The sequence below is a fragment of the Petromyzon marinus genome, chromosome 22, assembly GCF_048934315.1.
Source record: "Petromyzon marinus isolate PM22_M1 ecotype Great Lakes invasive population chromosome 22, UKy_Petmar_22M1.pri1.0, whole genome shotgun sequence".
NCBI lineage: Eukaryota > Metazoa > Chordata > Hyperoartia > Petromyzontiformes > Petromyzontidae > Petromyzon > Petromyzon marinus.
Window position 1 is genome coordinate 13,792,551 of NC_133688.1, and position 26,311 is coordinate 13,818,861.

The following is a 26,311-nucleotide window of genomic DNA, read 5'->3' on the forward strand; positions in this document are numbered from 1 at the left end:
GTGGCAGCCAGCATGAGAGAGGGGGGGTGGCAATGAGGGTGGATTCTAACCCATGCCCTACTTGCCCTGGGAGCAAGTATAATGGGTGACATCGACACGGGGCGGGAGGTAGGGAATGGAGGCTGCCCCCCCCCCCACTTCGTACAGGAGTTGAAGCCTCGGTGTTGTTGGTGGGCTTCGCTGTAAGCATCACCGATTATTTTGGGCCACGGGTACTTCTGAACTCTGGTGAGAGATTGCATGACTCGCGTGAGATGTGCTGAGAGAGAATGGCTAATTACGAGCGTGAATAATTACACTTCTAAGAAGTCAGATGAGGAGGAAGGCGGCGACAATACGCGTGACATGCCCTAACAGCAGGAGATGCACTTTGTATGGCAGTGTTCATCATTGCAAGGCCCGCTCGCCGTTGGCGGCCCCCCAACCCCCCACCAACAATACACAACACGTGAAAGCACCACCCCAGCATCGTGCTGCTGTCAAACCCCCCAATGCTTTCAAACGCGTGGCGGCCCTCACACTGATGATGTCTTATCGGCGAAAGTGGCCCCCCATCTGAAAATTAGTGAACAACGCTGCTGGATGATGGTGATCTTTGGTAAAAGAGGAAGTGTGAGCAACATAGCCGGGACTTTCCAAGAGAGACGGTGAATATTGCGAAAGATGGAAAGCCCCATGACTCTCAGTTATTAGGATGGCACTATATTAATATAATTTTTGAAGCACTGGCTTTGTGTGCTATTGTTGTTGTGATTATTATTGTTGTGTATGGGTGGTTGTGAGGGTAAATGCGTCCCTTGGGCTGTGTGGTGTGTTCCTAGTATATATTCAAACGTTGGGCCAACATGCTAACGATGGGCCAACATTGGCCCAATGTTCCATGTTTACTGGGTTTGTCGTTTTTTCCTTTCTTAACTGGGAATTGTTTAAATAAACTTACCGGGAACATAAGTGACGATGCAACTCTCATTTGTCGGGCTTTGCTTGCTGCGTGAGGCTTTGAGATGTTGCCGTTCATTTTCTTACATGTTATTCCTGTGTGTGGTTGTGGAAAACTAGTTTTGGTGGCATTGTATCCATATTTAATAACTTTTTTAAAAGAAACCTTATTTAGGTTCACGTCGGTAAGGTTCTTGAAACATTTTTTCGTGGTATAACTTTTACAAAAAAAATCGCAAATGCTTATTCAAATGTATCCCTTCCATTCTACTTACACCTCAATAGTTCTGATATCTGCTTCAAAATAACTCAGGAGATTGATTCAAGGGGTAGGAGTGACCGAAAACCTGTTTGACCACAAGTATATTTTGGCCTGACAACTCAATTACTACCACACCTGTTGGGCTGATAATTGGTTCAACATGACACCATACGCTTTTGAACATCAATCAATTCATCTTTATTTTCTGTGCCCTGAATAAATTAGGCAGTGCGCATTTAAAACGGGGTATGTTTGACGGATGTGATTGAAATTGTTGGTGTTGTCGCAATATTAATAATACTCTACTTGTGCAGGGTCAGTGATTCGGAGACAATGGTTTCCAGGAGGCACCTTCTTTATTAGCACCTTCTTACTTCACAGGTTCGCCCTCGCACTTTCCCTGGTCGTCTAGCCCAGCCTGAACACAACCCTTACCGTGCAACACCGATGGCGATGACCGAGACAGCCAATAACTATCCAGCAGCGACGACGGGACGAGTTCACTCCCAGAACCGGCAGCCCGGAGCTCCGCTCTCAACTCCTTTTATGCTACCTCCCTTCTCGAACCCACTAGCAGGTTCCAGGGGCTTTCGGGTGGGGGTCTTCCATGACCCTTTCCCCAGTTCCTCCGCCCTGCCGACACACACAGTCGTGTATTTGCTCACCGGCGTGTGTGATGTTTTGTCCACCGCAGTTGCCACTGCTGGACAGCAGCCGCCGCTATTACACTACGCCTTGTATGTCGACTACTGAATGTTCATAGATGATAATACAGTCAAATTCAATTAATTTTACGAGTTTATTGAGTGCACTCCAGTGTGGATTGCAGTGACAGAACAGCTATAATAAAACTTAACTCAGATCGGACAATACTTCACGACGCTGGTGAAATTAACATAGTGTAATTGATATTCTTGGTTCTTTCGGTGAAGTCACGTGACTTTACCGAAAGAAACAAGAATATGAATTCCTTCAGTGACGAAAGCTTTAAATCAAAATAGTGTAATTGCTTTAAATAATGTGACCATTATAACCAACTCTGAACCTATTGAGATTAAAAGTGTATTTTTCCAGGGGTAGAATGGATGAAAAGAAGCATCGTAAATGTAATTCTCGGGCTACGTGATGGACAGCTGATGGCAAGCAGTACAGCAACGTCCAATACGTCTATGCCCCCATGTCTATGCTCCATGCCTTCACTTGACCTGAACTGACCAGCGTGGTGAAATACGGTCAAATAACCCCCATGTCTCGCAAGACATCGAGAGGTTCCTCTTCCTGCAATCCCCAACACTACAAACATATCCTTGGCTCTGGATTCAATAATGTTTTTTTGCCAGCCCGCTGTGCTTCAAGCTCAGCCTTGTACAGCTTTTGCCGTGTAAACAGAACACTAAACATCACTGTGTGACGACGCCAACTGACAATGTGCCCCCTCCTTCCATATACAGGCAAGGTATGTGTAAGCCCTACATCTGACTATATATATTGAGCCAGACATTTGACCAATCTACTAGTAAACTATGCGGTTGGGTTGTTGTGGAACAAAACTGCTTATATTAAGAGAGGAATATATGTATTTAAAATGGCAAACAATTGCCCTCCATTGATCAGAGTTATAACACGAGACTCACAGGAGTTATACTGGGTAAGGGTTAACACTGTTAGGGATTAGCTGTCAAGGACATTTGAGTGATGAACTGGAAAATACCGATGAATATCCCACGCCACAATACCTTGTTTTTTAGACGATGAAAAGGGCATTTGATCCATCAAAATCGATGCAGTTTTCCAAGAAGGGTTTCAATTGGCGCACATTCCCAGCTTTGACATAAATCGCACATGCACTCATGGATTAAAATTCGAAAAGATTGCTTTTGTGCCACGAATATAACTGGCATTCCATTAATTAATTTGTACACTGAGCAGAAACCTTTTCACTTAATGTTTCATTAAAGAGCACCAAAGGAAAGCGTTATTGGGCGGATGGGAAGTGTTCCCCAATGATGAAATATATTACCGTGCAGTGATGAATGACCAGCAGCCTGCCAAGCGTGACACACCTGGCAGGGCAGGTAGGACGTGAAAAGTATCACGTAGCAAGCCCTGGCTGGCCAAACCCACACCAAAGGAAGACTCAGCAGGTAACAACAGCATTGCAGGTATTGACGCCACAGGGGGCGGGAACAGAAGCCAGGCAAATCACAGGTGAGTGCTCTGACCTGGGCAAAACAGTAGGAAGTCCCTCACCTATTTGGCCAGGTGAATAGCTGTGCGCGAGCCGTAGGTGTCACAGTAAATTGTTTTTTTTTCTGATTGTTCTACTTTCGCGCGCTCACACACACGGATACGGACACGTACACTGACACAAAGGAGTGCAACACACACACACACTAGACACAAACGCCAGATACACAAAGACACACAATGGAGGCCCTCGGAGGCAAGGTTCCCTTCTGGCTTGATCTCTGGGTCATGGTGGGTCTGGAGGTGATGGCGCTGCTGGTGACTTTCTACCTTCTGCCGGAAGGAGTCACAAAGTAGATCAACTTTGACTCAACCCGTTGGTGAGTCTGTGTGTGTGTGTATGTTTGTAGTGTAGCAGTTGATGCGCTGAGCTACGAACCTGGCTACAAGAGTGCGAGTCCCGCTCATGGCCAACACCAGTGACGATAATCTGAACCGGTCATGGGCCTCCCCTGGGTAGACTCAGCCTCAAATCAGTTCCTGGTTTGGTTTGTGAACATCACCACTGGGGAGACAAAGGCGGCCGGGCGTTGGTTTTGTGCCGTTCCGGCCTTCATAGGCGCTCGCTAACAGCACTTGCCCCAACAGTCTGCTACGGGCTATACGGGGGATCTTTGTCTTTGTGTGTGTCCATGCTGTGTGTGTGTGTGTGTTCATGCTGTGTGTCTCCATGCTGTGTGTGTCCATGCTGTGTGTGTCCATGCTGTGTGTGTGTGTCCATGCTGTGTGTGCGTGTCCATGCTGTGTGTCTCCATGCTGTGTGTGTCCATGCTGTGTGTGTGTGTCCATGCTGTGTGTGTGTGTCCATGCTGTGTGTGTGTGTCCATGCTGTGTGTGTGTGTCCATGCTGTGTGTGTGTGTCCATGCTGTGTGTGTCCATGCTGTGTGTGAGTCCATGCTGTGTGTGTGTCCATGCTGTGTGTGTTCATGCTGTGTGTGTGTGTACCATGCTGTGTGTGTGTCCATGCTGTGTGTGTGTGTCCATGCTGTGTGTGTGTGTCCATGCTGTGTGTGTGTGTCCATGCTGTGTGTGTCCATGCTGTGTGTGTCCATGCTGTGTGTGTCCATGCTGTGTGTGTCCATGCTGTGTGTGTGTGTCCATGCTGTGTGTGTGTGTGTTCATGCTGTGTGTGTCCATGCTGTGTGTCTCCATGCTGTGTGTGTCCATGCTGTGTGTGTCCATGCTGTGTGTGTCCATGCTGTGTGTGTCCATGCTGTGTGTGTCCATGCTGTGTGTGTGTCCATGCTGTGTGTGTCCATGCTGTGTGTCTCCATGCTGTGTGTGTGTCCATGCTGTGTGTGTGTGTCTATGCTGTGTGTGTGTGTGTCCATGCTGTGTGTGTGTGTCCATGCTGTGTGTGTGTGTCCATGCTGTGTGTGTTCATGCTGTGTGTGTCCATGCTGTGTGTGTGTCCATGCTGTGTGTGTGTCCATGCTGTGTGTGTGTGTCCATGCTGTGTGTGTGTGTCCATGCTGTGTGTGTGTCCATGCTGTGTGTGTGTGTCCATGCTGTGTGTGTGTGTCCATGCTGTGTGTGTGTGCCCATGCTGTGTGTGTGTGTCCATGCTGTGTGTGTCCATGCTCTGTGTCCATGCTTTGTGTGTCCATGCTGTGTGTGTGTCCATGCTGTGTGTGTGTGTCCATGCTGTGTGTGTGTGTGTCCATGCTGTGTGTGTCTATGCTGTGTGTGTGTCCATGCTGTGTGTGTGTGTTCATGCTGTGTGTGTGTCCATGCTGTGTGTGTCCATGCTGTGTGTGTGTCCATGCTGTGTGTGTGTGTCTATGCTGTGTGTGTCCATGCTGTGTGTGTCCATGCTGTGTGTGTCCATGCTGTGTGTGTCCATGCTGTGTGTGTGTCTGTCCATGCTGTGTGTGTGTGTCCATGCTGTGTGTGTGTGTCCATGCTGTGTGTGTCCATGCTGTGTGTGTCCATGCTGTGTGTGTCCATGCTGTGTGTGTGTGTCCATGCTGTGTGTGTCCATGCTGTGTGTGTGTGTCCATGCTGTGTGTGTGTGTCCATGCTGTGTGTGTCCATGCTGTGTGTGTCCATGCTGTGTGTGTCCATGCTGTGTGTGTCCATGCTGTGTGTGTCCATGCTGTGTGTGTGTGTCCATGCTGTGTGTGTCCATGCTGTGTGTGTCCATGCTGTGTGTGAGTCCATGCTGTGTGTGTGTCCATGCTGTGTGTGTCCATGCTGTGTGTGTCCATGCTGTGTGTGTGTGTTCATGCTGTGTGTGTCCATGCTGTGTGTCTCCATGCTGTGTGTCTCCATGCTGTGTGTGTCCATGCTGTGTGTGTCCATGCTGTGTGTGTCCATGCTGTGTGTGTGTCCATGCTGTGTGTGTCCATGCTGTGTGTGTCCATGCTGTGTGTGTCCATGCTGTGTGTGTCCATGCTGTGTGTGTCCATGCTGTGTGTGTCCATGCTGTGTGTGTGTCCATGCTGTGTGTGTCCATGCTGTGTGTGTCCATGCTGTGTGTGTCCATGCTCTGTGTGTCTATGCTGTGTGTGTCCATGCTGTGTGTGTGTGTCCATGCTGTGTGTGTGTGTCCATGCTGTGTGTGTGTGTGTCCATGCTGTGTGTGTGTGTGTCCATGCTGTGTGTGTCCATGCTGTGTGTGTCCATGCTCTGTGTGTCCATGCTGTGTGTGTCCATGCTGTGTGTGTGTGTCCATGCTGTGTGTGTGTCCATGCTGTGTGTGTCCATGCTCTGTGTGTCCATGCTGTGTGTGTGTGTGTCCATGCTGTGTGTGTGTCCATGCTGTGTGTGTCCATGCTGTGTGTGTCCATGCTCTGTGTGTCCATGCTGTGTGTGTCCATGCTGTGTGTGTCCATGCTGTGTGTGTGTGTCCATGCTGTGTGTGTGTGTCCATGCTGTGTGTGTCCATGCTGTGTGTGTCCATGCTGTGTGTGTCCATGCTGTATGTGTGTGTCCATGCTGTGTGTGTCCATGCTGTGTGTGTGTGTCCATGCTGTGTGTGTCCATGCTGTGTGTGTGTGTCCATGCTGTGTGTGTGTGTGTCCATGCTGTGTGTGTGTCCATGCTGTGTGTGTCCATGCTGTGTGTGTGTGTCCATGCTGTGTGTGTGTCCATGCTGTGTGTGTCTCCATGCTGTGTGTGTGTCCATGCTGTGTGTGTCCATGCTGTGTGTGTCCATGCTGTGTGTGTCCATGCTGTGTGTGTGTGTCCATGCTGTGTGTGTCCATGCTGTGTGTGTGTGTCCATGCTGTGTGTGTCCATGCTGTGTGTGTCCATGCTGTGTGTGTCCATGCTGTGTGTGTGTGTCCATGCTGTGTGTGTGTGTCCATGCTGTGTGTGTGTGTCCATGCTGTGTGTGTGTGTCCATGCTGTGTGTGTGTCCATGCTGTGTGTGTGTCCATGCTGTGTGTGTGTCCATGCTGTGTGTGTGTCCATGCTGTGTGTGTCCATGCTGTGTGTGTCCATGCTGTGTGTGTCCATGCTGTGTGTGTGTGTGTCCATGCTGTGTGTGTAGCGTAGCACATTGTAGCGAGAAGAGTGTGGGCTTTATTTACCTGCAGCATTTTTCAGTTGCAAATTCTTTAATTATTCAAACACTTGCGGAATGTGTGTACATACCTTTGCATTGAGTGAAGTGATAATTGTGAATTTAACGTTTAGTTAACTTACTGCGTAAATAAACTATGGGGCAACCCTTGTTGTTTTTGGGTGGGGGGGGGGGTATCAAGTGTTTTATTTTATGTTCGTAGAAATCTTTGTGTTATCCTCTACCGATACAGGCGTTGGCTATCACGCACTTAATTGTTCCATTAACAGCATCCCTAAATGATAACGCCTGCAGAAATAACATTGCCTCACGATAGTGAAAGGACATTTGATCAATTTGCTGTATTTAATATAACGCATCACAAACAAGCCTTAATTGTTTATAGCTTGTGCAACAATTCCAGCCTGCACGTGTGCTCTCATTCCTCCAAAATAAGCAAAACAAAAAAAAACACTAAATTTATCACAATGCGCGTGAATACGAGACGGTGGGTCCTTAATATATAAATAACGTCACGAAGCAAGCCCTTAAAAAGCCGCATGCGGCTCTGGAGCTGTATGCAGCCAACTCCTGCTCCTGTCGAAATAAATATGATTTTATGCTCTCATACACATAGGCAGTTTGCAATATTTGTTAAGTAAATATACAATTATTTTGTTGAACATTTTTTTAAAAAAGGAATTGGCCGTTATTCAGTCTTTTGAGTTAAAGGGATGTTCGTTGGTCCGGATTTACTGAACACGACTTTAATATACAGGGTGTTTATAAAAAGATGGACCCAATTTCAAAGCAGTATATTTCACGATGGCAACATTTTCAATCACACAGAAAGTTACAGACGGTTCAATGAGTTATTAAGTTTTACTAACCATTTTATAAATGCTCTATGTGCCCTCCACCTGCTGTACGGACAACATCGAGACGATAGTTGAATTCGTCTCTAACGCCTCTGAAAGTGTCTTCTTCCACTGAAGTTACCGCTGCCGTGATTCTGTTTTTGGGGTCATCCAGATTAGTCGACCGTGTTTTTTGTGCCACCGTGCTCTTTGACATTGGCGGATCAATGGCAAAACGCCGTGGAAACGTACGCTGCACCGCAATTACGGATTCAGTCTTGCTGAACTGCAGAACGCAAAACGCCCCTTGTGTTGCGAGGTCACCATCTTCCGAATGACTGAGGCTAGGGGCTGTTTGTGCGCTGGGAGCGGCATCTAGCGGTAATCATTTGAAACTCTGTGGCCCGCCCCCTTCAAGTGGTAAGAGTTTCATTCATGCGCGGTTCGTGGTTGCAGAGATATAGCGATTTCAAATCGGGTCCATCATTTTAAAACACCCTGTATAGCAAAGAATCTGGGCATATCTGCAGTTTATAGTCCTGTAGGGCGGTATTCTGCAGTAAAGTCACCACCAGAGGGCAACATCGCGCAACGCAAACCACAAAGAGCATCGAAATGTGTCAATGTGACATCCATCCACCAGGGGCCCTTAATTCGATCTTTTGTTTTAAACAACTGTAACTTTCATATTGTACGGATTATATATTAGAACATAAAATTATGCTGCTCTAAAATAAGGAGAGATTACTTCCGGAAGATTATTCTAAACAATTGGATCGTTGCCTTACAGAAGATAACAGATTACTGGAGATGTTTTATAGAAGCTCATAATGAATATGCTGCTTTACAATGGGTAGAGATGTCTTCCCAAATATTATTGGGAACTACTGGTGGTTTCTTGTTATATCGGCATACCTGTCAACCCCTTATCAGTGCCCTCCCTTATTAAAGACCAATTCAGACCTTATTGGTCACCACCGTGGCCTTCTAAATCTCAACGTTCATCCTACAAAGTTCCATCACAGGGCAGAAACACAAAGAAATAGACAAAAAAATGTTTGCCCGTATTGAAAATGCTGTACGCTGTATGGTCCTGAAAACTAAATTACCGTGTACAAGAATACGGGTAAAAGTATTGGCTGACAGGTATGGTATAGTAGTGTAAAGTAGTGTATAGTAAACCGGTCAACCCCTGATCAGTGCCCTACCTTACTCCAGACCGATTCAGACACTTATTTGGTCACCCCGTGCCCCTTATGAATCTCAACGTCCATCCTACAAAGTCCCATCACAAGGGAGACACACAAAAACAATAGACAAACGAATATTGCCCGCATTGAAACGGCTGTACGCCGTGTGGACCCGAACAACTCAATTGTCCTGTACAAGAATACGGGGTAAACCACGTGGGTTCACGGGTTTGGGGCCGTCCATAAATGACGTCACGCGATTTTAGACGATTTTTTTACCCCCCTCGTCACACGGCGTCACAAAAAGTCAGACCCCCCCCCTCAAATATGACGTCACAAAGCTCTACCCCCCCCCAAAAAAACGTATTTCCATTTTGAAGATGAAAACATGCTACCAATCGCTTTAATCTATTGTCATTGTAGTGCGTATTTAATGTGGCGCTGCACTCTGATGTTGTAGAAAACATTTATTGAAAAGTCTATTTAATTAAGTAGAACGTGTTGTCTATATTTATTTAAAGTTGCGCATTTTGATGTGACGTCACATTTCTCAATCCCCCCCCCCCTTCGTCACACATCGTCACAACTGTCTGACACCCCCCCCCCCCCCCAGGTGCGTGACGTCATTTATGGACGGCCCCTTTGTTTCGGTGTCGATATAGTCTTGCTATGGAGCACCATCTATAGGCGAGCAAGATTATTCTGGACCACAACATTTAAAACGCGTCTTCCGGAAGATCAACGCACTTACAGCTTTTACTTTAAAACAATTACAGGGAGGATATATCTTCGCCGGGTGTGTGTTGAGTTGTGAATTCGATTCCCGCTCACGACGATCAATGACAGTGGCGAATCTTTGAAGCGATCACGCTCCCCCTAGGTCGACTCGACCTTAAAACGAGTAACCTGGTTCGGTCGGGAGACAAAGGCGGCCGGGCGTGGTGCTGGGCACCCACCCCCTCTTGTGCCACATACCTTCTTCATAGGTACTAGTCCATACTCGTCAACCCACACGCTGTACACCGTATTATTGTACACTGAAAATTGGGTTGTTCAGGTCCACACGGCGTACAGCCGTTTCAATACGGGCAAATTTGCGTTTGTGTTGTCTCCCTTGTGATGGGACTTTGTAGGATGAACCTTGAGATTTTATCAGGGGCACGTGGTGACCAAATAAGTGTCTGAATCGGTCTGTGATAAGGTCGGGCACTGATAAGGGGTTAACAGGTATGCAAGCTACTCGCCAACAGCACTTGCCCCCACCACCACCTCTTTGGTTCTATTGGGTAAAGTCCTCCAGACAGTCTCGTCCCTTCACCTGATGAAGGCCGCGTGTGTTGTGGCCAAAACGTCGTGATTTTTTGTTATTTTATTTTCACCTACGTGACTTTAACCAATAGAACCAAAGAGTATGGATCCTAGCAGTCACGAAAGCTTTAAATCTAGAACCACCACCACCACCACCCACTCCCGCCCCGAAGCAACCCGTCGATGCCACACGGGGGATCTTTGTCTTTGCGGAGATTATTGACGTACTCTTGCAGTCACGAAAGCTTCAAATCTAGAGATGATTGACGTTTGCGTTCGCCTGGCAGGCAGCGCGCTGGACACCCCCTCCCCTCCCCACCCCGATCCGAGGCGGGGTCCTCGCAGCAGCAATGGCCGCGCCCATCTCGCTCAACGTGGAGTTCGGGTGAGTTCGCGAACGGGTGGTGGTGGTGGTTTGTTGGTATCGCCCGAAATGTTTCGTGATTTATGCCGCAGAATAAAACGTTACCACTTTGCTAATGTGAGAATAATTTACTTATAGTGATTCGTCTGAACGTCCCCCCCCCCGCCCTATGCTTTGTTGACTTTAAATTCAAACCAGGCCTCGCCACGGTCTTAATGAAATCAAATGAGAACCGAGATCGATCAACTCGTATTATAAAAGCACAGTAATATGAGGTGTGATATGTTCAGAGCCTGGACCTTAGCGCAGGCTACACCACGCCAACCCGCTGCTGGATATAGGTTGGCCTGCGCGCGTCTTGTTGACCATAGGGGCCGGCCATAAATGACGTCACGCGATTTTGGCCAGGTCACACGGCGTCACAAAAAGTCAGCCCCCCCCTCAAATATGACGTCACAAAGCTCTGCGCCCCCCCCCAAAAAAAAATCCTTTTTGAAAATAAAAGATGCTTCAAATACTTTTAAACTATTTTAATTGTAGTGCGTATTTATTGTGGCGCTGCACTCTGATGTAGAAAACATTAAAAAGCCTATTTGTATGAAAAAGGAGGCGTTGGAAAGCTGAAATTTAGCATAAATCAACTTGAAAATATTCAACGTCTAACTAAAACTGCAGATGTTCAGAATGTTACATTGAAATTATCTTACAATTATAGAATATTAAAAGTAATTATAACTATTAAAATACTTAACTTTGTAGTAGAACGAAGCAAAATGGAGAGTACAAATATAACCATCACATTCATTCCACAGAATCAAAAGCCCTGGTAGTATCATTAGAATCAAAATGTTTAATAACAATTATTCAAAAAATTTACAAAATTTATGCTTCTCCATTCTCCCATGGAGAAGCAAAATGCTCTATCATGGAATAAATAAAAGGTGACCTCAGTAAATTTAAATAGTCAATAGTGAAAATGAATCAAAATGAGTGTTATAACAATTCCATTTAATTTATATTTATTTAAAGTTGCGCATTTTGATGTGACGTCACATTTTTCAAACTCCCCCCTCCCCCCCCCCTCGTCACACATCGTCACAAATGTCTGACCCCCCCCCTCGGTGCGGGACGTCATTTATGGATGGCCCCTTCACCACGCTGGTTGATGCGGATTGGTGAGGGGGAGGGGCGTAGACGTGGGAGCATAGAACGACAGTATAGTACTGTGCAACAATGTATTTTGCGCCGCTGTCCTCTGCTGCCCACCACTTATCCCCACAGCCTATACCAACCTGTCGGATACCTTGCTACCTTTCACTGGCAAGACCGCCTCAGCAGTACTTAACTCGGCCCAATTGGTTTCTATGGTCAAGGACGTTGTACTGTCCCCTGACGATATCCTTGTCAGCTTCGATGTGGTCTCTTTGTTCACCAAGGTCCCGGTACCTGTTACCATTGATATAATTGAAAATTTGGTACAACATGGACTAAACCCCGAGGTACCTACTCTGGTCAGGCACTGCCTCACCAACACCTACTTTACTTGGAATGGTTCCTTCTACAAGCAAAATGAGGGTACTCCCATGGGTTCCCCCTTGTCACCAGTGATAGCCAATGTTTTCATGGAGAAATTTGAATCGGACACCATCCAGACTTCCACCTTCAGACCTTCCCTGTGGAAGAGATATGTGGATGACACATTCGTCATTTGTCCACATGGCCTCCCAGCTCTGAACCTTTTCCTACACGACATCAATTCCAGACATCCCACCATCAAATTCACCATGGAAGTGGAGAAGAATGGCAGGCTATCATTCTTGGATGTTCTGTTTGAGAGGAGACCTGATGGCTCGTTGGGGCATTCTGTCTACAGGAAACCCACCCACACGGATTCCTACTTGAAGCCTGATTCCCACCACCACCCAGCTCAGAATAATTCTCTCATCAAAACTTTATACCACAGGACTCATTGCATTTCGGACCAACACCACCTGACCAGTGAATTAAAACATGTACACCTGGCCCTCAAAAGGAATGGATACTCTGACCGTACCATCCGCCAAGCTGTTTCTCCCTCCATACAGAAACAACCACTTGATACTCCGGTCAAAACCATCACACTACCATATATAGCAGGCGTTACTAAAAAGATTTCCAAAATTCTAAACCAACACAAGATCCAGGTCCGGTTCAATACAGTACACAAAATTCGTGATCTGATCCCATCCGTGAAGGATGTCATTCCTGACTTACAGTACCCCGGGGTTTACAAATTGAGTTGTACCTGCGGTGATTGCTATATCGGGGAGACAAAGCGAATTGTCTCTGACCGAATTCGCGAGCACAAATCATATTTGAAACACGGCAGAACGAATTCTTCTGCCGTGGCTGATCACTGTTACAACGCTGTGGGTGATCACGATATAATTTTCTCCGATACCAAGGTTCTTTGCAAACCCACGGGTTTCTATCAGAGATTTGTTCACGAGGCAATTCAGATCTACAAACACAGACACAATTTCAACCGAGAAGATGGTTTCAAATTAAGCAACCATTGGAAAGATGTTCTAAATCGAACCAAACATTAAACTAATTATTCAATGGTACAGTATATTTTCTAGTAGTGGTACCCCAAACTTTCGCAGCTTCTTAAAATCCCCTTTTCACACCACCAGCATGTGGACGCTGCCGTGCCACCTCGCCAGCCTGCACAGGTCGACCCCCTCCCTACCTTTCATCATGCTAAGTCCGCCTATTAAATTGCAATTTTTTAATGCTAATTCCGTTGTCAAGGCACCTTAATCCCTCTCACACAGCTTAAAGGCTGTGGTCTGAGCTTGGCTCTGTTTCACTCCAGCGCAGTCTTCGAGACAATCTGGTCCCTTCACCTGATGAAGGCCGCTGGTGTTATGGCCGAAACGTCGTGTTTTTTTGTTGTTTTATTTTTTACCTACGTGACTTTACCGAATAGAACCAAAAAGTATGGATCCTTGCAGTCACGAAAGCTTCAAATCTAGAAGAGAAGTGCATGGGATAGTTGTCAATATCAAGCCTGCTTAGCTTGGAGATGTGATGAGACCGGCCGAATTAAAGAGGGATTTTCACTGTGATGGTTAAAACAACACAAGGGATTTAAACAGCAGTTGTAAGTCAATACTATAATCTTGCCGCCATGCGTGGCAATCGTGTCGGGTTGGTGGGAGGGTTAATTACAAGGAGTTGGCCATACATCTGCTCAGTGGCCTAACCCAAAAACAAATATGGATCATTGATTATATTGCTGATGAAAACCTATGTATTAGATTCACGGTAAGCGTGGTATTGTAATAATTATCTATTGATGGTAAGAATTATATTAATGTTAATCGCGTTGTAATGACGGTAAAGATTGTTGGAATGATGGTAAAGGTTGCTGTGATGATGGCTCGTAGTTTTATAATTATGGTGAGAGTATTGTAATTATGGAAACCATGATGTATGGTAGCACTGCTGCAGTGATGGCACATTAGCAGGCCTTGCTTAATGTGTGTTTACAGCGGTGGTGCCGAGCTGCTGTTTGGTGGCGTAAAGTCCCACAAGGTGGAGCTAAGTCAACAAGAAAAGCCTTGTGAGTCAACGTGGGTCCTTACAACGGCACTCCTGTCATTTTACATGTCGGACTGTAAAACAAATGTGTACCTAACAACACAAAGAATTTTACATACTTGCACATGCAAATATGTGCCAGTGAATCGTACTTGTCAGTGTACTAAAATACTCATGTGTCAGGACATTTTGCATGTGGTAGTGTAAACATTTTTCTTTTAAATTGTAGTATATTGTGAAATCACTTCGTAGACTGATTGAAACCGATATATGAAATATTGTCATGAAAGTATGTTATCACAAGAATGAAGCATTGTCTGCGTCACTTGTTAAATATGACTGACTTGTTGGGAATTTGAAAAGCCAATGTTGCTTGTCCAAAACTACTGTACATAGAAAATATAAATAAAATATGTACAGGTCTTACACCTGGCATGAATAAATAATCTAAACTGTATCTGAAATTTTTAATTATTTGTAATATATTTGATAGTAATACTTTAGTGCCCTTTGGCTATCCACTGGCCAGGACTGGTTCAGATGGTACATGTCGCTGATGTTAGTCGTGGCTGGGAATTGAACTCTGGTGGCCAGGTTTATGACTTCGTCTCCACCCCAGGAAATAGTCATAATAATCAGGTAAGAGACCAATAACACCATGTCCATGGAATACTTTACGGCACGACACACTATACATGTTAAATACAGTCAATCTCTAATCTACGTTCCTCTTTTCCACGAATCCTAAAATCCACGGGACTGCCGTGGTCCACAAGAACTCATGCAATTTGATGCAAGTTTGCAAATGTTGGGAATTGTGCGGCGAAGATCTCCTCTCTGCAAATTTTCTTCATGGAGGAGATGAGTTTTTATCATGATTTTTTCCGGCGATTAGAGGATCCACGAACAGCATCCCCCAACGTCAATGCCAATTAGACAATTTTACCGTGATAATTTTTTAAGTTCGTAGGACAAATAAGGGGACAAACCTCTGCCCATGTGTTTGCAGGGGATGTGCGACAGCTGTTGGTGTGGATCCGGAAAAACCTCCTTAAGGAGCGGCCAGAGCTGTTCATCCAAGGCGATAACGTGTGAGTGGGGTGTGGGGTTGTGGGTTCTGGTACTCAATACATTACATACATTTTGTGTAATGGACAGCCCACAGTCATTTTTTTGTATTAGTTCTACTGATCATATCTGGATTCGAATTAATGACGTCCATTTCACCAAGATGGTGTGTTTAAGGTGACACGAAAACTCGTAATAGGTGGGCACTGAGAAGGGTACCGTCTCCCACATCATTGCAAAAAAAATATTTTGAACAAAATAAGTTTCACCTTATGTCAGAGAGCCTGGGACACAGTATAGGTGTGTGTGTGTATCTGCAAATAAGCGCTTTGTTTTGTTGGGGTTGCATCTTCCTTTAATAATGGCCCTGTCGGAGATGCTGAGGTTGAATTTGAATTAATACTGCAAGCAGAGCCACGTATGAGCAAGCTGACCACTAGGACCAGAAGGCTGTGCCATTTCCACCCATTTATTTGTTAGTGCAGTGTGCTGTAAGTTAGTGCTTCTGCTGACATTGCTGTGTGGATTGATGGTGGTGCTTGCTGCTGACTGGTCGCTGTTCTGTATTGCACAGGCGGCCAGGGATTCTCGTGCTGATTAATGATACCGACTGGGAACTGCTGGTGAGTGCTCTTATGTAACTATGAAAAAAGGGGCAAGGCAAGTGATAACCGCGAGTATAAAGCGTCATCACTTATTTTCAAATGGGGCCATTCACAGAAAGAAATTCCCAAAGTGCCTGGCACATAAATGAGCTGTACGGTTTGCAAAAATACCGTCCACACACAGCTGAAAACTGCAGTGGTTCTGAAACGGCAAGGAAAATGCACACTCGCTTCAAAGTGTTTGCAGGCGCCTAGGCTGGTGTGTTTTTCACAATGAACTTTTACTTTAGTGACAACAGTTCATGCATTGTTTGTCAAGAAATGGTGAGTTATGTCTTGTCAGTTTTATCACTACAGTCTCGTCCCATTACATATTTTTAAGACGTCATCTTCAGAACGTATCAGTGCTGGAATGCTTTATCGAATGCCAATATCTGGTGCAGTAGGCGGGCAATTTTCGTGATGCTTATGTGAATGCAATTTCAGGGCACAATAGAATATTGAACACTATAATACTCGGTCAATATCATTGACTTGAATGAAGCTGATTCCATACATTTGAATTTTTCATTTAGTCTTCATAGATTGGGTTGTTATGAAAACTGCCCAAGTGGCACTATTGCAGTATTCACTTAATTTGGCTGCCAGCCTGTGTTTCTGTCATGTAAAAATAAATAATTGTCCTTTTAACCCATGAGAGCCTGTGGATTTTTTTCCTTCACAAAAAAGGCATACAATGTGTGTATTTTTTTTACCCATAGTGATACATTTATGTTGTAATTTCCCCCCAATTTCATCCCGATTGTGCTATACATGGCATGTTATGAGATTATCTGTTCATACTTCTTGCAGAGTAGTACAAACCTTTGTGTTAGGGAATGATCCACAGATGCTGATTTCACAGATAATTCCTTTTGAGATCCCTTTACGTGACTTCTTTGTCCATACAGTTGAGGCCAGGCATATGAGAGAGTATTGTTTGTCGTACGACAGACTACGATATTTTAATTCTCAGAGCTAGAATTTAGTGAAAATAAGTGCAGCACCAAATTTTATTTGTGCATTCATTGGGGACCAGGCTGAGATCATCAACTCGCTACACTTGAGAGGGGACCCAGTTTAATCACAGGTGGCTGCCTGGAATCAAACCCAGGTCCGCGGTGGTGCCAACTTAGCACTCTGCCTGTTGAGCCACTTAGCCACCTCAGAAGTGCATGTTTATATCTTCACGTTTCTGAGCCTTTGTCATGGTTGTATTGAGGCGAGGTGTGTGTGTGTGTGTGTGCGCGCATATGTTACAGGGGGAGTTGGACTATAAACTGGTGGACCAGGATACGGTCGTGTTCATCTCCACACTGCACGGGGGTTGAGTCGCCTACGCCCAGGAGCACAGCAGTAAAAATCACGGAGGAGCTTGCTTCACATCAGATTCACGTTTTGTCCGGTCATCCAGAATACATCGACAAGTTTTAGGGAAAATAAAAAAAGCTGAAATCAACAAAAAAATAAATTGGGAGAAAAAAAAACAACACAAACGCACTCGTGACATGATCCAGGAGAGACGCTGTCATGAACAATTGCACAACAGAAATTTCCAAAATACTTTTCACGCACGTGACTCGTACACTAATGGCAATATGCCGTGTTTGTACATTGTCAGTCGGCAAGCGAAACATTTTGACAAACGTGCCCATTTTTTTTCAGCCCCACTGAGCATTCAAATACACAGTCGACTTCTGACCACCCTCTGCGCTTCAGCCATTAGAATTTGTGTTGCTGCAACAAGAGCATTATTTCACAATGTATTAATATCACCAAAGGGTTGCGTGGCAAGCCACACCACCATCATGTCCAAATAACTGGTGGGCTAATTTAAGAAGATAGAAAACAAAGCTTTGAGAATTTGGTCATAAAGTTCACATGCATGATATGTCCTTGACATGGTTGGCTCAATTTGTTTATTTTATGTCGAGCCGAATTAAATTACGAGCGTTATGAATAAAACTGTTTCCCTTGCTGATGTTTACGCAATATGTGTGTTTCGCTTGCTGGCTTTGCATGGTTTATTTATGGATAAAAAAACATTCACTGAAGCCTGAATTATCTGTTTTGTTGAAACTCGTCTTGACAGCCAACCACTGAAGTGCCTAGAGTAATGGTGCAGTGTGGTGCTTATTTGGGTGTGTACTTTGGGCAGCTGTGCTGATTGGGGAACAATTACGTTGAGTTTAAGTTAATATAAACGCAGCATATTTAAACGAAATAAAAAAATAAAGACTTATGTAGTGTTTGAAATTTTTGTCATGAAAATGTAAACAAAACCGTACTATGATTACACTGAAAATATTGAGGAATATCGTATTGAATGTCACAAACCTCATTCCAATCCATCCTCCCGACATGCACTTAAAAGATTTTAGTTTAAAGTTTGTGCCTTTTTAAAAATGAGGAATCCATAAAAGAATGTGTAAACTCTAAAGAATTTTCAAGACCATCCCAGCCTCCGGATAAATCAGCAAGACAAACATTTTTTTACCTTGGTAAACAACACGCCCCACAAAAATCGCTGCAGGACATTTAAGAAACTGATTTGTGTTTTGATAAAATACAACACTTGTCACCAAATAATGTTTTAGTATTTTGGCAGTGCAGTCTTTTTATAGAATTGCATTGAAAACAACTGTTGGGGCCAGCTTTGAAAATATTGGAAAATTATACCCTGGAATAAGCACTGGAATTTGTGTATGTCCATTAAAAATGGGTTGCCTCTCCATATGTAAATACATTTTTACGTATCACCCTTTGTGAATACACCACTGGATGAAGCCCCCCCCCCCCCCCCCATTGTTTTGGCAGTTATGGGGCTTATTCGATAATAAATCCACGCTGGTTTTAGTGGGTTGGTAAAGGCGTCGTAAGTGGTGACCCCTGACCCGCTCTGAAAGCGCTCATCACTGATGTGAGCCATGGCCAGGAATCGGACCCGGCTCACCGGATTTATAACATTGTGTAACTGGTTTCCACCAGTATTATACAATTTGGCCGATATTGTTGGCACGCCACTTTCTCGATAGGCATTCGTGTTGAATTGGCTGAGGATGTAAATGTATTTTATAGACGTGAAATCACTTGCATTACTCTCGATGTCATCAGACCAGTCTGGCGCCTCGCTCGTATGGGACCATCGCTCTTTGCATGCCACGTTGTCATGGGCATCTATCTGCCTTGCTCCGCTACGTTGTGTGGACAGCAGAGTAGAGTGCATCAAAATTCGTTGTTTAACTGTACAGTGATTCTCTGCTTCCACGTCTATGAAAGATGCTTCTAGATTATTTGGCTGCTATACATTTCGACATGATACGCCACTTCGTTGAGCTATAATTTGTGGCACAGTCGCTTAGGAAAAATAATCAAATAGCTCAGTGGGCTTTATCAGGTCAAATAAAAATATATATTTTTGTCATTTTCTTAACCGTAACTATGCAGGCCTATTGTGTTTTTGTATTCTTGTAACTTTCTGACCCGCCCCTACTGGACATCTGTGAAAAGGGGCATTATAGCTCATCGGATTCCTCCAGTATAAAGATTCCGGTTCTATGCTTCACACCTTCACGAACCCGCACTGATGAGCATGAGGCATCGGTAAATAACTCCCACGGACTGAATGGCATGGAGAAGCCCTCATCCAGCGGTTCTTTGACAGGGGCTGCACGTGTTTATTCAGGGTGACGCGGTGGCGAGATGTGAACTACCTCGCCCGATGTACATGAGGTTATGGGTAGGACCCCGACCCTGGCGCCTGCTGTATATTTGGAGTTTGCGTGTTCTCCCCGTGGTTGTGTGGCTTCTCCCGGGTCCTCTGGTTTTCCCTCCACATTTAGAAACATGCGTTTTAGAGCATTTAGCTGCTATTTAATTCCATGTGATAAGCCACTTCTTTGAGCTATCATTTGTGGCCAGGTTGTTTTGAAAATGATCTACGTAGTTCAGTAGGCTTTACCTGGTAAAATTTAAAAAATAGCGACCTCCAATGAGCACGGTTGGCTACGTACGACGATAAACACATTCTAAATGCATATATAGCGACCTTTAAAACGAGCTGAAGGCCCATTTAGAACAAGAGTATATTTTAAGTGAGACCTTCAATGTCTAAATTACTTTAAATAAACGTGATCGTGTGCATTATTTTACCCGGGGAAATCTCAATGAAACACAAGCACTCTCTGAGGAGTCCTGTATTGCGTGGTGTTTGAACAATCGGTTTGATGACTAGGCTTTATGTGGGAGGAAACCGGAGTAGCTGTGGAAATAAAAACCCAAACACCAAGGGGTGTAACACTCAGCCCTGCCAGCTCATGGCCAAGCTCACGTCCCACGCCTACAATACCTGCCAAGTCTCCTGTTGCTCACCTATCTAAAATACCAGCCCGGGCTCAATACAGCTTAGCGGTCGCATTTAGGGTACACGATTTAAAACAATGCCCACACCTAAATGCTGAACAGCCGAGGCTGTCGCTACAGTTCGTCGCTTGTCCAGTAAATTCGTTGTATTTTTAAGTCGGCGTGGAGTGTTTTTTTTTATTGGTCGAGATCCACCATTCTCAAAGCCTCTGCGTTACGCGAGCGTTTGACGAGGAGCTGCCCTCGCGAAGCGCTGATTGGCTGAGGGGGCAGGTAAGGCGAGGCCAGGTGAGAAACTTGAGAGCGAGAGAGAGAGGCTGTGGTAGAGAGGGGAGGGGGGAAGAGACGAAGCGCGGACATCATCGCCACGGATCCAGGTCGGCTTGTCGGGCACACGAACGCGACTGTGGCTAAAGGGCTTCCTCCCAACAACACCGAGGCCGAAGTCCTGCAGACATGGGAGACACGCTCTCCACTCAGCTGCTGGACGAGGGCACGCGGAGACTCGTGAGCGGTGAGGGCGCGAGACACACCTGGCGACCAGCTTAGCCAGGCTGCTTACCTGGCGACCAGCTTAGCCAGGCTGCTTACCTGGCTACCAGCTTAGCCAGGCTGCTTACCTGGAGACCAGCTTAGCCAGGCTGCTTACCTGGAGACCAGCTTAGCCAGGCTGCTTACCTGGCTACCTGTGTACCTGCTTAGCTACACTACCTGCCAGGCTCGCTGCTTAGCCACACTGCCTACCTGTGTACCTGTTTAGCCACATTGGCTACCTGTGTACTTGCTTAGCTACACTACCTGTCAGGCTCGCTGCTTAGCCACACTGCCTACCTGCCTACCTGTGTAGCCACATTGGCTACCTGTTTAACTGTTTAGCCACTGCCTACCTGTGCACCTGTTTAGCCACTCTTGCTTACCTGGCTACCTGTGTACCTGTGTAGCCACATTGGCTACCTGTTTAACTGCTTAGCCACTGCCTACCTGTGCACCTGTTTAGCCACTCTTGCTTACCTGGCTACCTGTGTACCTGTGTAGCCACATTGGCTACCTGTTTAACTGCTTAGTTACTGCCTACCTGTGCACCTGTTTAGACACTCTTGCTTACCTGGCTACCTGTGTACCTGTGTAGCCACATTGGCTACCTGTTTAACTGCTTAGCCACTGCCTACCTGTGCACCTGTTTAGACACTCTTGCTTACCTGGCTACCTGTGTACCTGTGTAGCCACATTGGCTACCTGTTTAACTGCTTAGCTACTGCCTACCTGTGCACCTGTTTAGACACTCTTGCTTACCTGGCTACCTGTGTACCTGTGTAGCCACATTGGCTACCTGTTTAACTGCTTAGCCACTGCCTACCTGTGCACCTGTTTAGACACTCTTGCTTACCTGGCTACCTGTGTACCTGTGTAGCCACATTGGCTACCTGTTTAACTGCTTAGCTACTGCCTACCTGTGCACCTGTTTAGACACTCTTGCTTACCTGGCTACCTGTGTACCTGTGTAGCCACATTGGCTACCTGTTTAACTGCTTAGCCACTGCCTACCTGTGCACCTGTTTAGACACTCTTGCTTACCTGGCTACCTGTGTACCTGTGTAGCCACATTGGCTACCTGTTTAACTGCTTAGCTACTGCCTACCTGTGCACCTGTTTAGACACTCTTGCTTACCTGGCTACCTGTGTACCTGTGTAGCCACATTGGCTACCTGTTTAACTGCTTAGCCACTGCCTACCTGTGCACCTGTTTAGCCACTCTTGCTTACCTGGCTACCTGTGTACCTGTGTAGCCACATTGGCTACCTGTTTAACTGCTTAGCAACTGCTTACCTGTGTACCTGCTTAGCCACTCTTGCTTGCCTGAATACACGTGTACCTACTTAGGCACACTGCCTACCTGTGTACCCTGGTTACCCGCTCTTTCCTACCGGACTATCTCGCTTATAGCTTATCTGACATCTACATATCTGACTGTCATGTACCTGCTTACCGTGAGGTTTAGCTTAACCACCTATAGCTGTGTTCTTGAATCCTTGCTAAGCTTGTGAAAGGTGAGCATTTACTTTCCGACTTAATCCATCTCCCTCCTGTCTACCCGGCTCCCCTCCAGCAGTCGATGTGGCCAGTTTACCCGGGTACTCTACCTCCCCCTGTACGCGTACCTGTGTTCACGTGTTCCTGCTGCTCTGTTGATATGGCGCAGTGGCACAATGCTGCACCCACGACGTGCAACGTGCGCAGCGCAGGAGCGATACACGTGTCGACGCAGTGCGTTTATAAATTGTTAGAAACTGCACAGTGGAATGGTATTTCACCTGATATTTAATCCAACGAGTGAAATTGCGTTTGCTTTAAATGAAATAATCGTCGCATGTAAAAGATTGAATACATTGCATGTATATCTATCATAAAGCAATATACAGTTAAGCTTTAATTCAATAAGCCCATATTAGTGCAGTTATGGAATGAGCTGCAGGCGGATTGCGGGGTAGGCTGTGCGTGTGCAGCACAGGGTGGAGTTCAGCAACATTGTTATACTCTACTTCTACGCTACCCGCCTTCACCAACCCGCACTGACCAGCGTGGTGAAGTATGGTCATATAACCCCCAGAATCCGCAGTGCGTACGTTCAAATAAACCTCAGCATTCAACGGTGAATTGATTGACACATAATTATTCGGAGTACGTTAGTGGACCTTTAAACTTTAATCGGTGCCTGTACAATTGTTGGTACCGTTACCGTCGTGAAGGCTGTGTATTGTATTCGTCGTAATGATGACGATAATACTAATGATATACAGCGCGTTGTCAAATCCACTGCTGGGGGGGAAGACCTTCCCAACACTGACTGGTGTTGATGGTGAACCCATCGGATGGAACGCGGAGCGACGAGAACGTGGGGCACGTTGAGTAACGACGAGACACATTCGTACCTTTGCTGGCTAGTGGGGACACTGCCCAGCTGAAGGGGAGTTCGGCAATTGTATGGATTAGTTTTAGAGACACTCAAGGCAGAGCGGGGTTTACATTCGGTGTCGTTACCGTGGGGGAGCGGTGGCGCAGTGGTTCGCGCACTGCACTACGAACATCGCGATCCGAGTTCGCATCCCAGCCACGGATTACATCAGTGACGAGTGTTATATGAACCGGTCCACTCCCCGCCTTCATCAGCCAGCGTTGACCGGCGTGATGAAGTATCAGAACAACAGAAAACAAACTGCACGAACGACGCGGTGTGGGGATGGGTTTCATCCAGCAGTGGATAGACAAAGGGCTTATTTACTCGTCTGAATTATGCTGGACTTGTTCTTTTTTTAGATCCAGCTTTCCCCTTGAACAACAAAGAGAACCTCCTGCACACTTCCTTAGTCTTAATTTAATCGTCGTTATCAAAGGAGGCCTTTCCCAAGAGTGCTAACGAGCAGCACTTTGCCCCGAAGGTCTGGCAGTGCACATTCTCCATGGACCGTGTGATTACGGCGCTTGATTGCAGAGGCAACATTGCCTCTCTAGTTGGTGTGTGTGTGTATGTTTACCGCCACAGCTTAATATTACAATATAAACGTTAATTAACATTGTAATAACATTTTGGCATGTACTCTATGGTAAATAGATTTTTATTGTAAAAGTTGTCTTGTGTGATGGTCACTTGTCTTGCTCCTGCATTTTTTAATATTTATTGTGGAATTTCTTTGCAATGTTAAAGGTGAGCTCTAAATCCTCAGGGTGGAGGTGTGCTTAATACTTTGATCCCAAATGAACACGCACAGCGCGCGTGTGTACTTGGACCAGAAACTTTCCGAGTTATTTTAATGGCATGGCTCACTGCTCTGTTTGTTACTCACCATCAAAGGGCATTGCTCAACATTCGCAGAGGAAAATGAAAACATGATTCAAATGTGCCACTCTTGCTGTTTCTTTGAATTATCACAAGAACAAAAAAAACAGCCTACGTTGGCCAACATTAGAATGACCTAACTCACACTACATTCCAAACGATGAAAACAACTTTTATGGAGACGTTCAGTACGTAGGTTACAAGACAACCCGGTTAAATTACACTCATCCACATTCTTGGCGCAAGCAAAAAAAACAACTAAAACAATATAGTATTTAAATTTAGATTCAAAGCTTTCGTGACTGCAGGGATTCATACTCTTGGTTCTTTCGGTAAAGTCGCGTAGAAGGGAAACAATAAAATTATCAAAATATAAAACAATAACATTCTCACGACGTTTCGACTGCAACACAAGCAATCATCAGGTGTTAAAAACCACAACAAGAAAATTTGAAAAAAGTGGCGTTTTTTTAACGTTAGCACTGATGATTGCTTGTGTTGCAGTCGAAACGTCGTGAGAATTGTATTGTTTTATATTTTTATTATTTTATTGTTTCCCTTCTACGTGACTTTACCGAAAGAACCAAGAATATAATATAGTATTTTACCATTATAGGCGTTAAACTGCAGTAGCTCACATCACCCACGATTATTGGCCTCCCTTCTGTTTTATTGGGATCTATAAAATAGCTCTGTCGGTAAATTTGCATATACCCATCTCCCCAGCAGCCGGGATTAAAACAAACATTGTAAATGGCCCTTTTATCGCCAGCTCTGTGAAGCGCCAGGGATTTTGTTTTTAAAAGCGTTTGCTCAGGGCTTGGCTGACCATCAAAGCGAGTTTCTAATCGCCCACATTACAAGTGTAATGTGAGCAGCAACAGGTTAAACAAAAACAACAAGATGCTGTAATGGCAGTGGTGAGCGCACACATAACAGGACGGACGTTCGTCATTAACACTGCATCTCAAGATATACATTTTTTTGCAAATAATGTTTGGGGCAGTGGCCGTTCTTGAACTTATAGTTGCTACTCGGCATCTGATCTGCATCTCAAGATATACATTTTTTTGCAAATAATGTTTGGGGCAGTGGTCGTTCTTGAACTTATAGTTGCTACTCGGCATCTGATCATATAAAAGTGTCCATGTCTGTAACTTAAACATTATTCATATCAACTACCCCCCCCCCCCCAAACAAAAATTAAAACCTCAGAAAACGAAGGTGCTTCGTTATATCCGAGTGTGATCTCCAACTTTAAGTCCACATATCTGCCCCCTCTTTTCTCACGAATAAGAGCAGTCGCCGCCACCGTTGGCCTGTTATAGTGTAACCGCTTATTTGCATTGTTAGCGACGAGTGTTACGAGTTTTGCTTTTAACAATAGTTCATTTGCTTTTCATCAAAATGTAACGACGGACAAATCAATGGCATCCAGAGGAATCTCAAACGGCCAGCGGAGAGTCTATATTGCGTATCTTATTGTACTTGTCATGATGATCTCAATAGGCTGTGGTCGTTTTCCATGCAATATCTGGGGCGTGTGACTGACCAAACAGGTTGACCATGGAATGCGCCCTCCTGCAACCATTTTAGACGTAAACTCGCACGAACGAATTGAGTTGTCACCTCTGTGGCGACGTTAAGAGGGCATTGAGTTCGTGTGCCTCTATGGTGCTATTGTGTTATTGTGTGGCCATGAAATCACATGATTGCACGGTACTTCAGTGTCACAAACTCGGACGTTCTAGTATGCGCTGGAATTTGTTTCAAATCTGTTGTACAAATATGAGCGCACAGCAGTTTGAAGTTTAAGCACATTGGCACTCTAGTGATGACGTGATAGCCCATATATACTCTATACTTTTAAGCGTTGTCTTAATTTAGACATTGGAGTGCTCCCGATTGGATACATTCATGACGTTTTACTTTTGTCACTGTAAAAAACGTTCAAGACTTCACAGGCCAATGTCATGTTTTGTTAACATATTTAACAACTGAATTTTGGAATCGGTTGCGTGTCCAATAGAAACATTAAAAAAAAATTGACTTGGTAAAGACACTTTAATACATTAAAACAGCAGACATTGCATTTTTAAACATAATTAACCACTTACATCTGCTAAAGATTGAAAGGCTTTGCG

The 26,311-nt window shown here is 45.2% G+C and overlaps 3 protein-coding genes across 4 annotated transcripts in view; all 3 read left to right on the forward strand.

Moving 5' to 3' along the window:
* Positions 1 to 14,195, forward strand: part of LOC142925636 (uncharacterized) — a 139,963-nt gene extending 125,768 nt beyond the window's left edge. Inside the window, exon 2 of the mRNA XM_076068734.1 lies at positions 11,082 to 14,195. Coding sequence (XP_075924849.1) covers positions 12,038 to 13,261 — 1,224 coding nt within the window. The 5' untranslated portion in view covers positions 11,082 to 12,037 and the 3' untranslated portion in view covers positions 13,262 to 14,195. The remainder of the gene's footprint in view (positions 1 to 11,081) is intronic.
* On the forward strand, positions 3,388 to 17,957 carry URM1 (ubiquitin related modifier 1). 2 transcript variants are annotated; one of them, XM_076068735.1, is made up of 6 exons: positions 3,388 to 3,409; positions 10,597 to 10,694; positions 14,210 to 14,280; positions 15,268 to 15,349; positions 15,901 to 15,949; positions 17,233 to 17,957. In XM_076068735.1, the coding sequence occupies exons 2-6, from the start codon at positions 10,660 to 10,662 to the stop codon at positions 17,299 to 17,301; spliced, it is 306 nt and encodes a 101-aa protein (XP_075924850.1). In that variant the 5' UTR covers positions 3,388 to 3,409; positions 10,597 to 10,659; the 3' UTR covers positions 17,302 to 17,957. The 2 variants fall into 2 exon arrangements, with proteins under 2 accessions (XP_075924850.1, XP_032814864.1); XM_032958973.2 differs by lacking the exon at positions 3,388 to 3,409 and adding an exon at positions 3,423 to 3,768.
* A 248-nt stretch (positions 17,958 to 18,205) lies between these two features.
* The window catches only part of LOC116944969 (protein Niban 2-like), a 52,739-nt gene continuing 44,633 nt past the window's right edge, over positions 18,206 to 26,311 (forward strand). Inside the window, exon 1 of the mRNA XM_032958972.2 lies at positions 18,206 to 20,846. Within this exon, the coding sequence (XP_032814863.2) occupies positions 20,789 to 20,846 (58 nt within the window). The 5' untranslated portion in view covers positions 18,206 to 20,788. The remainder of the gene's footprint in view (positions 20,847 to 26,311) is intronic.

Coding starts and splice junctions, on each gene's coding strand:
- URM1 (XM_076068735.1), top strand. CDS start 10,660: ATGGCCGCGCCCATCTCGCTCAACGTGGAGTTCGG. Junction 10,695..14,209: donor TCGCTCAACGTGGAGTTCGG/GTGAGTTCGCGA, acceptor GTGTGTTTACAG/CGGTGGTGCCGAGCTGCTGT. Junction 14,281..15,267: donor AAGTCAACAAGAAAAGCCTT/GTGAGTCAACGT, acceptor ATGTGTTTGCAG/GGGATGTGCGACAGCTGTTG.